Source organism: Ictalurus punctatus, chromosome 10 (genome assembly GCF_001660625.3).
Source record: "Ictalurus punctatus breed USDA103 chromosome 10, Coco_2.0, whole genome shotgun sequence".
In the NCBI taxonomy this organism is placed as follows: Eukaryota; Metazoa; Chordata; class Actinopteri; order Siluriformes; family Ictaluridae; genus Ictalurus; species Ictalurus punctatus.
The window spans coordinates 27,872,219-27,887,043 of record NC_030425.2 but is presented as its reverse complement, the minus strand read 5'-3'; the positions used below and the strand labels follow the sequence as shown (position 1 = coordinate 27,887,043).

At 44.3% G+C, this 14,825-nt stretch overlaps 1 protein-coding gene across 4 annotated transcripts in view; it reads left to right on the top strand.

The window, feature by feature from the left end:
• zfhx3b (zinc finger homeobox 3b) overlaps positions 1 to 14,825 on the top strand; it is a 161,152-nt gene that overhangs the window by 63,701 nt on the left and 82,626 nt on the right. For 3 of the 4 annotated variants that reach the window (XM_047157928.2, XM_017478033.3, XM_017478034.3), the window contains exon 3: positions 2,321 to 2,817. In XM_047157928.2, coding sequence (XP_047013884.2) covers positions 2,321 to 2,817 — 497 coding nt within the window. The remainder of the gene's footprint in view (positions 1 to 2,320; positions 2,818 to 14,825) is intronic. The other variant, XM_017478035.3, reaches the window with a different exon arrangement.

Genomic DNA, 14,825 nt, shown 5'->3' with positions numbered 1-14,825 from the left:
AGATAAATATTCACTAACCTATGCTGTGAGCTCATTCCTTGTCTATGAAAGCTTGCTATTGAAAGAGAGAGAGCTATTTTCTGTAGGTGACATGTAACTGAACTGGCATAGACTATGATGCAAGCAAAAAAAGGAAATCCTTCACTATGTTCCTTTCCTGAAAGAACAGGATATCGCCATAACTCAAGAGTGAGAGAGCGGTTTCTAACACGCAAAGCTTGAGGAAACACGACTCTAGTCTGGACCTTTTGTGTAGGTTTGTGTGAAGGCTGATGCTTCAAAACAGGTGTTATAGGCATCAGACAGTATTATTTACTGCGCTTAGGTGTAAAGGGAAAGGATACTGTTTCTCTGAGAGTCGATATATTTCACACAATCACACATAGAAAACAGAGGAGAGAGCATACTTCTAACATATGAGCCTCAACCTGCTAGTAGCGTCCATTGTGTTAGTCAGGCCACTGTTCCTGGGAAATCCCCCAAACACACACACACACACACACACACAAATTAAAAGTCAGTATGAATGGGCAGGCCAGGCAGCTCTGCCGCTTGGTTCACAAACTTCCTTGTGCACGTCAGCATTTTTCTTGTCGTTATTCCCAAACTATCGCTGTCCTAACCAACCCGGCTCACCTCCTTTCCTCCCCCTCACTTATAATTGCAGCTGTAAATTTTATTTTGGTAAGAGAAATGAAGGAAAATGGGTAATGCAGCGGTGAAGCCGAGGCTTTGGTGTGCCAGCTGCAACCTCACTGTCTGCACAGGCTTGTCTATTTCATTTTCTCCTTCTTACACTCTTTCTCCTGCTTATAAATTAGATCAGGTTTTGAGAAAATTCGCAGCAAAAGATGACAGTTTTCCTCTTTTTATAATATTTCTTTTGTATGTCCCCCAAGGGATGACAAATCGTAATCTCAAATAATCTCACGGGCCCCTCTTGTTGTCTTTTATAGCCCTTATCCTAACAACCTAAGCTAACGAGCGAGAGAGAGAGAGAGTGAGAACATGAGAGAGAGAGAGAGAGAGTGAGTGCCGTTCCTTAAATTAAACTCTAAATGAAATTTATCAACATACCGTCCTGCCAACTTAGTAAAGAAATACTTATGATCTTGGACCATTTTGTTTCAGAAACCAGATGCAAAACCACAGAGATAATTATAAGAACCGATTCATACACAGGAGGCTATTTGAAGATGGAATTGTTTACTAGATGTGAATAAAAAAAAAAAAACAGAGTTAAGGAAAACAGAGACAGGAGAGAAACATGGGAATCGAGCGTTGGCATGTATGAGTCAGATGACCTACAGAGACACCCCGAATAGTGGATCTGTGAAGGATTTCTGGGGGTTTTGCAGAGGTCTTCCTCGCCATGCTTTAAAAGTGCAGGTAATAGAGGAAAATCAGAGGAAAAAAGCTGCGTCCTGCAGCAATAAATTAAAAAAAAAGAGACTGCTGGAATTAATTTAGTGTAAAGCCAGGCAGGGTCAGCTAGTGTGCTCGGTCTAGGCAGTGATAGATTAAAGATCAGTGAGTAAAGCCAGACCGCTCCTGATTTGTCCTCTTTTTTTTTTTTTTTTTTTTTTAAACAACGCATCTTCTTCCACACCACCTGATTGCTTTGTCATGTTTGTAACTCTGTTGTTGATTATTTAGAGCTTTTGTCTCATCTCCTACACTCATATAACCAGTCAGGAACTCCAGAAAGGGATCCCCTGTCGATTTGGCGATCTGGAGTAGAAATACACATTTTATATTAAAATTCCTCAAACAACGGGGATATATCTGATTTACAGTAAAGCCGGCTAAGCACCTCGTGACCTCTCCTGTAATGATAGAAAAACTTTTCTTTTCTTTTTTTTTTTTACTCTAAATTCATCGTCTATGGAAATGATACGCTGTGAAAGTCCAAACAAAGTTTTGCATAAATCTATATCTGTACCTGGTCCTTGCTAGGGAAGTCAGACTTTCTTTCTTTCTCTTTCTTTTACTCTCTTATCTTGTCTCCGATGAAAGGAATGTTTTAGGTTTAAATAAAATGAAGTGTGTAAATATACCACTGCGCATTAGTCTCCAGGGGACTGCAAAGCAAACCCCCTTTGACAGTATGGACAAACTTGTCTGTTTGTTAAAAGGCTGAGCACTGTGTCCGTTTCCCCAGGACATCCAGGCAAACTAAAATGCCCCATTTATTACAGCTTAGGAAACTAAAAAAAATAATAAATAAACAGATGAATGTGTAAGATCATGGAGCGATGCTGTATGTGTGCTAAAACAAATGATTAAAACCGATGCCTGTCTTTCTATGCTGCGCCTTCAGTAGGAGGGGACATTCCCATGGATGTACGTCTGGGCGGAGGGCAGCTGGTATCCGAGGAGCTGATGACCCTGGGTGAGAGCCTGTCGCAGACCACTGACCCATCGCTGAAGCTCTTCCAGTGCGCCGTGTGCAACCGGTTCACCACCGACAACCTTGACATGCTGGGCTTGCACATGGGCGCCGAGCGCACGCTGCCCGAGGACGAGTGGAAAGCCGTGGTGGGCGACTCGCACCAGTGCAAGCTGTGCCGTTACACTACACAGCTGAAGGCCAACTTCCAGCTGCACTGCAAGACTGACAAGCATGTGCAGAAGTACCAGCTGGTGGCCCACATTAAGGAGGGCGGTAAGGGTAACGAGTGGCGCCTAAAATGCGTGGCCATCGGGAACCCAGTTCACCTCAAGTGCAACGCCTGCGACTACTACACCAACAGCCTGGAGAAGCTGCGCATGCACACTGTAAATTCGCGCCATGAGGCCAGCCTCAAGCTCTACAAGGTGAGTGATTATTCCAGTTGTGTAGCCTTGAACTAGCATTGCTCGATCCTCTATTCGTCCAACAAATTAAAGAATCTACCACCACTACAGTACTAACTGTACTCATGCGGTGGGTGATGCGACCATGGTGTGTTACGAAGCCTAGACAGCGCAGACAGAAACGGCAGGAGTCCTTAGAGGCAGAAAGACATGGCAGGTCAGCAGGGTGGGATGCAGGACAGAGGGTGAAATTGGCAGTAGAGAGGATGAAGAAGTGTGAAGTGAGCGAGGAGAGAGAGAAGGGTTCGGTGCTAATACTCCTCGGAGCAGGAAAGGCAGGATCGTTCTCGACAGCTGTATTGATTTTCTCCAGAGTTGGAGCTTCACCTTCTCCTCTAATCATTCCATAATAGCCAATGGATGAACACTCTCTGAACAAATGGCTATAAATCTAACAGACCTGAATCCACTTAGGCACCTATCCTGTGTGTCTGCAGCCCAGGCTCTCAGCGTGGTTAACCCAAACTGGCATCATAGCGCACAGGGACTTCTCTTTTTCCTTCCCCTCTTTATCTGTCCCTTTTCCTCACCATTCCTCACAGACTTAAACAGATCCTCGGTTACTCCCCCAAACATTCTCGGAGCTATTTACATACCGTCGTTCTCAGATGCTCCCTCCGAGATCACAGCGCACTCTTCCCTCTCTCCCGTATTTTGCCTTTATTTACACAAAGGCACAAAGGGTTTTTAAGTGTTACACTCTTGGAAAGTAAATGACCGAAAACAAACATGACGTATTATCCGGTTATATTCGTTTAACTTTTCCAAGAGCATTGCACTTTTTTTTTTTTTTTTTTTTTTTTTAAACCAAGTGTCACTGCACCAGAACAACCGTCGCCCAAAAGCATTTGCGAAAACAGATTGTCTTTTATGGCAGGCTTTAATCACATTAGAAAGCTGTGGTAAAACAGAATAATTTGGAATAACAGCCAACACTCCATCTGCTCTGTCAGAGAGATGCTGGTTCTTTATGAATGGGTTCCTTCCAGTCCACTGATGGCTTTATTGCAGGCTTCCTGTCTATGAGCTCTCTACAGCACAACAGCATCCAGCTCACTAACAGAGAGAAATTGTTTCTCAGCACCCCATTAAGTGTGAAGGTGTGAAATGGAGCTCGCAGGTCAGTCATAACCCTGGCCCAAGGGGATAATACTCGACGGCAGTGCTGAGAAAGCAACTTCGTTGACCATCAAAGGCAGGGCCTAGCTCACAGAAACCTCAGGACCTTTAGGAAAGGCTGTCCGATCGCCTAACCCTGTTCACGCCTGGACATGTAGCCAGGATATTGACAAATTCCTCGACAACTCAAATATGTAACATGAGCCACATGACTAGCCTGTCTTATTTTGCTCCAGGCACGATTTTTGACCTAGCGAACCAGGTTAAGCTTGACTTCAGCACCTGGCTATGCAAATTACTACTCCAACCCACTTGGTATGTTGGGAATTGGCATTAATCTTCACTCAAGGGCTCATGTAATTACGTTTTTTTTTTTGTTTTTTTTTTGAAGATCAGTTTAGAGGCATAGCCACATCTCTGTCTCATCCCCCTATGCGGAGCATGTCGGCAACTGAGATATGTTGAGCCCACCTCTCTTTAATTGGAGGCTTAAAGTTGTTCCACACATCAAGCTCTGTGGTACTTAAAACACTTGCTTAACCCAGAGAACTCCGAGGATCCGAAAAGTAAATAGAGCAACATCCGCATCATCTCGCCTGCTAATAGAGAGTTTCACAACTTAACGAGTCGTTTCAGCACTTCATGACATGTAAATGTGTGTTTCTTTTTAAACGAGTACATGAGGATGTCGAGGTGACACGCCACTCCGCGGCATCACAGACTTCATGTCCCATTGGCTTAATGGCGATGGCGGTAGGCACTGACGGTCCAAGCATAATGGTTCCCGGCCAGAATGGCTGGTTTCTGTCTGTGAGGAGGGAAACTGAAACCTGATGCAAAAAAAGCGTAATATTTTTGGACTTTTTGGAGAGCACATAAATCAAGTCAGCATAAACAGGCTGTTAGATGTGGGAGATCTTTGGGACACTTCACCCAAATCAAACTGGTTTGCATTAAACAGTCCCTTTGTGTGCATGGCTCCATATAAATTGGAGCCTGTAATTACTGGAATTAAAAAGGAAGGTTTAAACTGAGGGCTAAGCTGGATGGGATAATTTGAGAGTCTGTGGTATGCAGCCCATATTAGGCCTTTCTAAAAATATGCCTCCTCCCACCACTCCACATATTGGAATGTTCTGAAAGCCCATGGAAAGCTCGGGCAAGTTGTTCTAACCACATGGACCACCATAGAGCCCGGTCCAGGGATGAGATCAGGTCGTTCCGTTTTACCTCTCTGTCAGTCTGTCTTCTTTTTTTTTTTTTTTTTTACACTCGGTGAACTTTCACCTTCCCTGACTCTGTACGAGTTCCTGCTTGCTGGCGGTTTTGTAGTGGTCAGCATGATGTCATGACGGTCACTCGATAAGCACTCGCAGATGGACGCGCAACAAAACGAAGGTTAATTTACAGTTTACTACGGTTTAGTCTTTAGACTTTTTCCTCACTCTTTCCAGAGCTGAGAGTGGAAGTCCACTAATGTTCCAGCCCCTCAGCCAAATCACCACAATATACACAAACCTAGAGGGGTGCCAATATGAAGAAAATAACATATCACGATACGTGAAATACAGTTCTACAATACATGAAACGTATTACAATATACCGGTTTGCTGAAAATCTGCGTTTAAGGAATGATTTTTTTTTTAAAATGACAATACTTTGTATGTCTACAAAAATAAATGGCTTAAAATTTAAAAAAAAAAAAAAAAAAAAAAAAAAAAAACTTGAACAATTTGTAGATAATTGTAATTGTCCTTGTTTTAATGTTGGAAAAAGATATCACGGTTCCTTGGTATCTCGGAAAAGTGTACCGTGACTTACCGTAATTTATCACGTTATCGGTATTATATCGTCATATTGTCCAGTCCTACCCAAATCTAGGCGTATAGTTAAAAAAACGTTTCTTTTTATTGCCAGACTATTGAGGTCTTTTTAAAAAATTTTTAGTCACGAGCTATTCGCTGATGCGATCATCTTCAGTAAGCACTTTACCCTGCTTGGATGGGATGCCAGTCCAGTGTATGGCACCGTGCACACATGCAATTTGGCATTTCTTTCTGGGAGATGGGAAGATATGGATATGGGAGGACATGCGAAAGTCTGCACAGACATTAGGCCCGAGCTCAGGGTCAAACCTGGGACCCTGGAGCCGTGAGTCAACAACGTGATGCCTTGTTATAAACTATTCTATATCTTAATTTGCAACCTCACAACATCAAGAATTGTCGACAACAGGAGTTCCATGATGCTGAGCATTTGTGAAGTCTCCAGTAGAGAACATTATACAGTAAAAGTGTCTTCAAGTATCTGAAGTACTCTTATATTTAAGTAAATCCACTTAAGTGGTCGAGTAATTACCAGACCAATTACTACAGCAATTAATCACAGCAATCACTAATACAACGTCTGGTTTAAATACCTTTGCATTTTTAAAATAGCTTGCGCTGTGGATGGTTGGTTCTTGCACACAGGAGTACTGAGCGAAAACTCTTTCTGGAACTACTCCGAGGGGAACAAAAAAAAAAGTCGTAAACTCAAGAAACGTACATTTTAGTGATGTGCACTTTGTGTAAATGGTTGTGTAGATCATGTAGATGAGGGAGTTTTACTCGAGTTAGACATGAGTCTGGACTCGGCCAGACAACCTGGGTGTAGCCGGGGCGAGCTGGGGCCGGGCGTGAGCTTCCAGTCAGACCTTTCAGGGGAGCAGGAGGAGCACGGGGGTTAGCTGGCTACCTTCCTCGTCTCGGGGGCCAGTGCTATCTGCAGTAATTGAGATTGATTGGATGTTATTTTTCCTCTTGCAAATGTAGTCCATTAGCTTGGCACATGCATAATCAGTTTAGGCCGCAGTTAACTGAATGTAATCATGTTCCTCGGTGTCTGCTCGCACAAAATCCACTCCAGATGCCTCTTGGCCGTGGAAAGAGAGGAAGAAAGTGCCGTCACTATCACGTAGGGAATCTTTACCCAAGAAACCCCTCGTACACTACCTCCCCTCCTGCGGTGTCTTTTATTTATTTATTTATTTACGTGTTTATTTATTTATTTATTTATTTTCGCCTGGTCTCGCTCTATTAAATGCACAAGGATCTACACAAACTCACATGTGCACACAAGCACACATTCAGCCACTACCGCTGGCCCAAGCTTGTGCAAATAGATCACATTCTGTCATACATCGGCTCTGCTAATACGGTCCGGCCCACCAAGTCCAGCCACAGAGTGCTGGCATTTTTTTGGACAGGCTTCCCTTTTCTTATTTTCCCCTCCAGTGCAATCCAACTGGAGCGGCTTAGCGGTGCAGAGGGGAAAACTTCAGTGCTCAATGAGAACAGAGGAAAAACACGGTAAAACAAAACAGACAGTGAAGCAGGGGAAGGAATTAACCATAGCCACCACAAGGAAACACATTAACGTGGCTCTCGGTAACATCCCAACCCTCCCGTTAATCGGACTCCAGATATGTCGTCGTTTGTTTTTGTTTTGTTTTTTAAATCATCGAATGGCGTCGAAGTGGTGCATTTCTGTCGTGAGGAGAAAGAGAGAACGAAAGAGACACACCCCAACTGTACAAGCTAGCCCTCCAGACATCAGTCAGGAGTAGAGATGGAGAGAGGGGTGGAGGGGTCGGGGTGGAGGGGGTGTGTGTGTGTGTAGGAGGGCAGGCGTCAGGTCTGAGAGCGATAGAATGAGGCAGAGAGACGTTTAGATGGAGATACTCTCCTAATTATCATGGCTAGCCTGTGATTGTTCAGTAATAGTGCTCAGTGGGCAAAAAAGGTTGCTCCTCTTCCAGGAAGAGCCGAGCTCTGATTTACTGGTAGTACAGCGCTAATAAAGCACTTGCGCTGTGTCCACACCGCCACCACTCAGACATCCTGCTCAAACCCCCCTCCTCCCCCCCCCATCACTGTTAAAGACATAGTAGTCCTACCACCTTGTGCAGCACGGATGCTTTTGTTCTTCCTTGAAATGATCATATAAAAAGATTTTTCTCTCTAGAAATGTTTGCACGGATGTTATGTAGGCTTGCTCAAATGGTGTTTAAGTTCATGACAAGACCTCGACTAGCGCAACCCGTGACCCTCCACGTCACCTCTGAACCTCATCTGCCCCTTTCTGCCTGGTGGGCGCTGAACTCCAGAGTTACAATAAGCCAAACAGAGGATGGCTTTCTCCATAAACCAGGTCCAAGGATTGGCCAGGGAGGCTTCCAGTCACAGATCGAGTGGGTGTGGATAAGCTCGGCATTGGTCGGTAGCAGAAAGGGAGGGCTCAAGGCTGAATATCTGTGGCAGTCTGGTGCAATTTCACAACTCTTTGCGGCTCCCACATTGGAAAAGGCTAGCCGGCGACCCGTGGCTGCTCAGCTGCTTGGGTCCTGCTGATGGTTAGCGTTACATCTTTCCTTCTCTCTGTGTGTGTGTGTGTGTGTGTGTGTGTATACCAGCAGCCAACCAGGCACACTCAAGTTCTCCAGTTAAGCCATCTGTTTGGTAGGATTGCAAAAATGAGCACAAAGAGGGAAGATATTTGGAATGGGGTATACTAAGATAAAGAGGCTGACCTGTTATATATAAAGAGAGTGCATTATTGTGTGTTGTTTTAATAGCTAAATTGTGTGTTGTTTACTTTTTGACTGCCCCCCCCCCCCCCTTTTCCAGGAACGTTGCCATGGATTTTGTTATCAGCCGCATAATCAACACACTATGAAAAACTATTGTGTGTGTGTGTGTAGGGGTTAGGAAGTTGAACTAGGAGGCAACTGACGTAAACGCGTCTATTTTTACCGTGCGTTCTCTGTGTCTGAATGAAACCGTCTCACCATTTTCTCCTCCTTGTCCTAGAAAATTAATAAACAAGACAGCTACCCGTCACACGCCACAAAACGAGGCGGCGTGGCTGGGTGGTCCCGTGCTATGCTCTACTTAAGGTTAAATATCTTTAATCCAACAAGCCTGAAAAACTAAACATTCTCCACTGCCAAATTTTCCCTCAGCCCCCCCCCCACTCGCTCTGACTCTTCTCTCTTCTGCTTCCTTTCCCCTTCCTTTCCTCTTCCATCTATCCCTCATCATGTTTTCCTCGTGACTTGCTTCGGAGTTGTTTACGTGTCGGCTAATTTATTCGCTCGACGGTAGATCTGCGTCTCATCAAACACCTTACAAAGGATAAACAGAGGAGCTAGCCTTAGTGAAAATAGAACAAACAAACAATGTTGTTTTTGTCAGTTGCCTCGTTTCACCTTCTCGTTCTGACCAGATGCTCGTCTTTTTTTTGACTTTTAACGGGGACGAATCAGTCCTGACTGACCGGTGACAAAGTACTCCCTTCTCCTTGTAATGCGTATTTGTTCTCTCTTTAACTGTATGATTGCATGATTGTTTTCGTGCTCAACAAATTCCTGATAAGTGCCATGTTTAATCAGGTCTGCTGTGCTCTAGGATTTAGTGTTGCCTTTGCTCGTATTTGTCATTCAAATTTTGAAGGCAAATTAAAACAGAGGACTTGACTGAGTGGTAGAACGGAAGTCCCGGGTCACTGCCTTATTGGTTGAGAGCCGGTCACCGTGGAAACAGAGTCACCGGTTGGTTGGTAAATAATGTCCCTTTGAAGAGACAGAAAGAGAGGGAGACAGCGAGCGACGGAAGGCCGACTCACTAGCTCGTCGGCGTCAATACATCAGCACCCAAGCAGGCATATTAACGGTTTTTGAGTGGCCTCGGCCTCGGCGCTGTTCTCCTCATGGTGCTCAGTGAAGGGAAGAGGGGCAGAACGGATGTATAGGTGTGTGTGTACTGTTAGGGTTTTGGACGCTCGGAAGAGTCCGGGGACTGATAAATCCAGGCCAGAAAATGAGGCTGTGGACCTCACTCACTCACTCACTCACTCTTTCCCCTTTGGACCCCGAGGCTCGTTTTTACGAGTTCGTCACAACAGGATCGGTTTCAGGAGCTGAACGCACGGCCCATTCACATTCTTCTGGACCTGTAAAAATAAACGAACGGCAGCAGAAACTTTCCCGATCTGCTTTCTGCGTTCATGACAAAGAGTAAAGCCGAACACAAAGCAAAGAGGTTCCTGACTCGATTGGCGCATTGGCGTCGGGGTCGTCTCTCAAGACCGCAGGTGTCAATGCTTTGTTTCATTAGACCCGTGCAAACATGTCAATAATAATAATATTGAAACCGCACGACGTGCAAAGACTCATAGCATAGCGACCGGGCACGTCGCGCGGGCTTGTATCTCGCAGTGCTGACACCCTGGTTAAAAAATCGACTCCTATCTGCTGGGTTGGATGTAAAAATGGATTCATAAACACGTCAGGTGTCGTCCTTTAGCGTGATTCAACGATTGACTCCAAATCCCGAAATGTATAACCCGATGTAGAGAGCTACGAAATGTTCAAAAAAGGAAAAATTGACGGAGTACGAAGCCGAGAGAGACTTGAGAAGCACGTACGTTCTGAGCGGAAATAAGCCTGTATGAGTTCCTCTTAAAGTTCTTTCTTAACGTTATGTATCTTCAGTCGTGATATTTGGAAATAGATATATTTAACATTTATTTATTTATTTTTTAACGTTATCACCTTGGCCTAATGCGTGCAGAACGTAGATCCAGAAGCTCAGACGAAACCCGTGCAGATACCGTGCAGGAGAACATGTGAAACTCAGGATCAAACCAGGCACCCTGGAGCTGCGATGTAACTATGTTAATTGCTAGAATAGCTACTATGTTTAAAAATATGAATAGACTTATATTATAGCCATTCGGCGGCTCGGAATAATGCTCGGATTTGAGTTTGATACCCCTGTAGATGGATCTCGCACTACAATCAGGGGGTTTCCTGAATATCTTGTGCTCAGCAGCACCGAGCTGAAAAAGTCAAACCCAGCCTCCCCTGCTGAGACGAACGCCCAGTGAAGCGTCTTATGTACAACCTAATTGCTGTGCGCCGGAGTCCAGGGTTAGGACTGGGAGCTGTAAATCTATCAGCATTATGGGGGCAATGATCTCGCCAGATGTAGAGTGTGGATTTTCATCCCTTTGTAATTAAGCAGTTCAGCCTGGGGTGTCATATGGTTTTTATTGGGGCCCCCTTTGAAAAAATAATTTCGCACCTTGTTTTCTCATCAGGAACTTTTAATCCTTATATATATATATAAAAAAAAAGATAAAACGGAGAAAAGAGATTTAAAAAAAAAAAAAAAAAAGGGCAGGAAGAGAAATGTTGATTAAGAGTGCCCAAAAATGTTTAAAAAAAAAAAAAAAAAAAAAAGAAGAAGAACTATTGATTTGAAGTCGACGGAACTTTCTGGAAGTGAAGAGACACAGGCGAACAAATGTCGCAGTTCATCTCCGTGAAATTTTTACGGCGTCTCTACATTCTCACTTCTCTTCCGTCCACCTGCGTTCGACTTTATGCTTCTTAAGGTGAAGAGAGAGAGAGAGAGAGAGAGAGAGAGAGAGAACGAAAGAGCCGGAGAGAGAGGTTGAGGGACAAGCAGAGCTGTTTTTCAAGGGCAAACATTTACCGCGACTTTATAGCCCACACTTTCTCCGGCTGCGGCTCCCCGTACAGAAGTGCGAAGGAGGAAAACGCACTCTCGCACACGGTGTCATAGCTCTCGCTTCTGCTCTGATCCCCCCATGCGGCCCCTCCTGCCGATGTGGTGAACTCTGAGGTCAACCTCTTGGAGGTGCCTTTTTTTTTCCTTTTTTTTTTTTATTGGTCGCAGCTGCTGAAATAAGTAGAAAAGCGTTTTTTCTTTTTTGTTCTGTTTTTTAAGCGGTTTCACACATTGGTGTTTTATGAAGCTTTTTTTTCCTTCTTCTTCAAACGGTCACGTTGATTTATTTAAGAACTCTGGCACTCTGGGTGCAAAGATGCGAGAGAGCGGGAGACAGCGGAGGAAGTCTTCGGTGACTTCGGCGACTGCAGCACTCCTTGACCTTTCTTTTTTTTTTTTTTCTCAGCATCACCACCACATTTGGCCAACACCAGGTCTTAAATTTTGATTTCGACAGCTTTGGATTCCTCATACGAACGGGGTAATCTCTGTCACTGCTTAGGAATTTCCTTAATTTATACTTGTTAGGTTGGAGTGGTTTTGTTCTGCTAATTTGAACCAGAAGGCCGGTCTGGGCTACTGTACCAGTGCAGTCTTGAGGAGGCATTATATATATATTTTTTTTGCCTCTCGAGTAGATTGCTAACCCTAGATCTTGTATGCAAATGATTATTCAAATTATTGTACTATTAAATTAAGCACTGAAAGTGGGGAGGGGAGGACCTTATTAACGAGTTATATGAAGCAGACTTTATTAAATTTTTGTTGATGTTGCAAGAGGAAGTATGCTCTCTCTCTCTCTCTCTCTCTCTCTCTCTCTCTCTCTAAGTGTATTAATTCAGCACCGTCGGGTCCCACTGGTTCCACATCTCTATCCACACAGCACATGCAGAACCAGGCTTTTGTTCTGTCCTATTTCTGAACGGATCTCCAGTGTCCTGGCCCTCGCTTCCACAGAACAGTATCACTGATGAGTTATGAGGCCAGCTTTGGTCTCTTCAGCATCTCGCACTGCAGGAGAATATTTCCCCTCTCTCTTTCAACAGGGATCTTGTTTCCCAGCTCGTGATATAATGACTGGATTGCTAGAGAGTACTGTTCTTTCTGTAAATATGAAATGTACAGGCTTATCCTCTTGTTATTTCGATTTGCTCCCCCTTTTTTTTGTTGTTTTGTTTTACCACCCATGTAATCATTGGACATTCGGAGTGCCGTGATGTAAGTTTTTACACTTACGGGATAATAAATGAAAGGACGGAGCTATACGTGTTATAGGGACGAAAGGAGCCGGTTTATTTTATTTTTTTTAGACTCCCGGTACCATAAAGGCTTCTTATGCGTTTATTTCCCGCCGTTTTAAGAAAAACGTCGTTCTCTTTTGTCACTTGAACGAAAGTGTAGATTTTGGGGGTGGAAAACCGAATTGACCGGTGTGTTTTATTCGTCTTAGTACCGAGCGTGACGAACGTGACGCAAGCCGTTTAAAATCCACCCGATTAGCCCTTCGACTTCCCAGATATCTGATAAAGTTGCGGTTTTCTACCGAGAGGGACTTGCTCTCAGTCCTTGGAAGTGTGTCAAGTGCTTTCGAAGCTTGAAAATCCTCCTTGGCCTACTTGCGGCAGAGAATTCCCAATATTCAACTTAACTTTTAAATCATTAAACACGATGAAGCCATCTCCACAAAGTCGGGGCTTTATGTACGAAAGTCAAATGCCATCTGCCGTCTCCTATCAGAGGCAACAGCCATCAGAGTGGGGTTACGAAGGCAGAACAGGAAAAGCCATTAACTGCCAATCACTGCATCGATCGACAAGCCAGAGCACCACTACCATCAACCGCCACACCCCCCCCCCCCAATCCGCACTCCCACAACCCCCCAACCCCCGTTACTCCCTTATGCATGTTAACTTCCTTACATACTCCTTTATTAGGATTTGCCTGGTGATGTCAGTGAGAGAGGGTATAAGCCTGAGATTAGGTTACTTCTTGAACTGGGATTTTTTTAATTATAGATGGTCATCCTCGAACTGTCCTGTCTTAAATCCTTCTACTTGTACTATACCGGAAAAGTCGTTCGCTTTAAAACATTTTCAATAAACTTTCAGACAACAAGCACACTTCCATGGCCCATGTACACACCACTTAAACAATTACTAGATCACCACTGCGCTTCTTTTCTATTCCAAGTTTTGGAAGGTGTTTTTTTTTTTTTTTTTTTTTTGGCCCTCCACATCAGATAAAAAAGGGAAAACTAATAGAGTTGGTGAAGGACAAAAGAAAAAGATCATGATTGATTTTTTTTTTTCCCTACTCGCACTCCCCCCCCCCCCCCCCCCCTTTTCCCTGAATTTCAACTGCATCATTAGGAGTGAGGGGTCATTAAAAGAATATATACCTACTTCCTGGCTTAATAGAGATGCTGTATATCAGAACAAGATCGGGAGCGGAGGTCAGGGCTGGGGGGAGCAATTAAAGACGATAGATCTGCCTGAGGCTGGTTGTCCCATTGTGCATGCTTCAGATGGGTATAGGTAGGTGGGCAGAGAGGTAGTGGAAGGTGATGCATCTTGAATGCTGGCTTCTTATTAATTTATTGACCAATAGTCCAGCACTTATGGCAGTACACAAACGTGGAATGCGCTTCGAGATATAGCAGGTTGTAATGTTGTAATTTATGTGGTTAACACACCTGTCGGGTGGTTGGGGTCTTGAGGCTTTTTTTTTGTTTGTTTATGACCATTTTCATTATTCTGGGATGAGGGATACTTCGAGGCCCGCTCGACATGACCATGTTAAAAAGGGAAGCGGAGATGCCGTGATAAATGTGACCTGCGGCCTTTTACTCCCAAGCCCCGATGCCATGGTGGCCTCATCGACTGGTTGGGGGGAGATAGGGAGGAGTAGAGAGAGCCATAGAGGGAGAGAGAGAGAGAGAGAGAGAGAGAAAAAAAGACGGACAAAGATACAAACCAGACCAGGCATTCATCCCTCCTCCAATATCTCTTGTCCAACTCGTAAATATTTGTGTGGCTGATTTATAAACAGCTCCGACCTAAGCCGAGATCAAAGCGAACTATATTGGTTATAGAAGATCTTCTCGGCGCATTTCCCTACATGTTGCGCTTATGCCTATTAAAGACAAGGCCATATATTACTAGCCATATTGGCAGAGTGTTTCAGCTGTGGCGGTGCGTCTCTTAGGCCATAGAGGAACAACTCGGATAGCTTAAACACTGAGCACTTATGTGCAGTTATGTAAAGGCTTCCGGACTT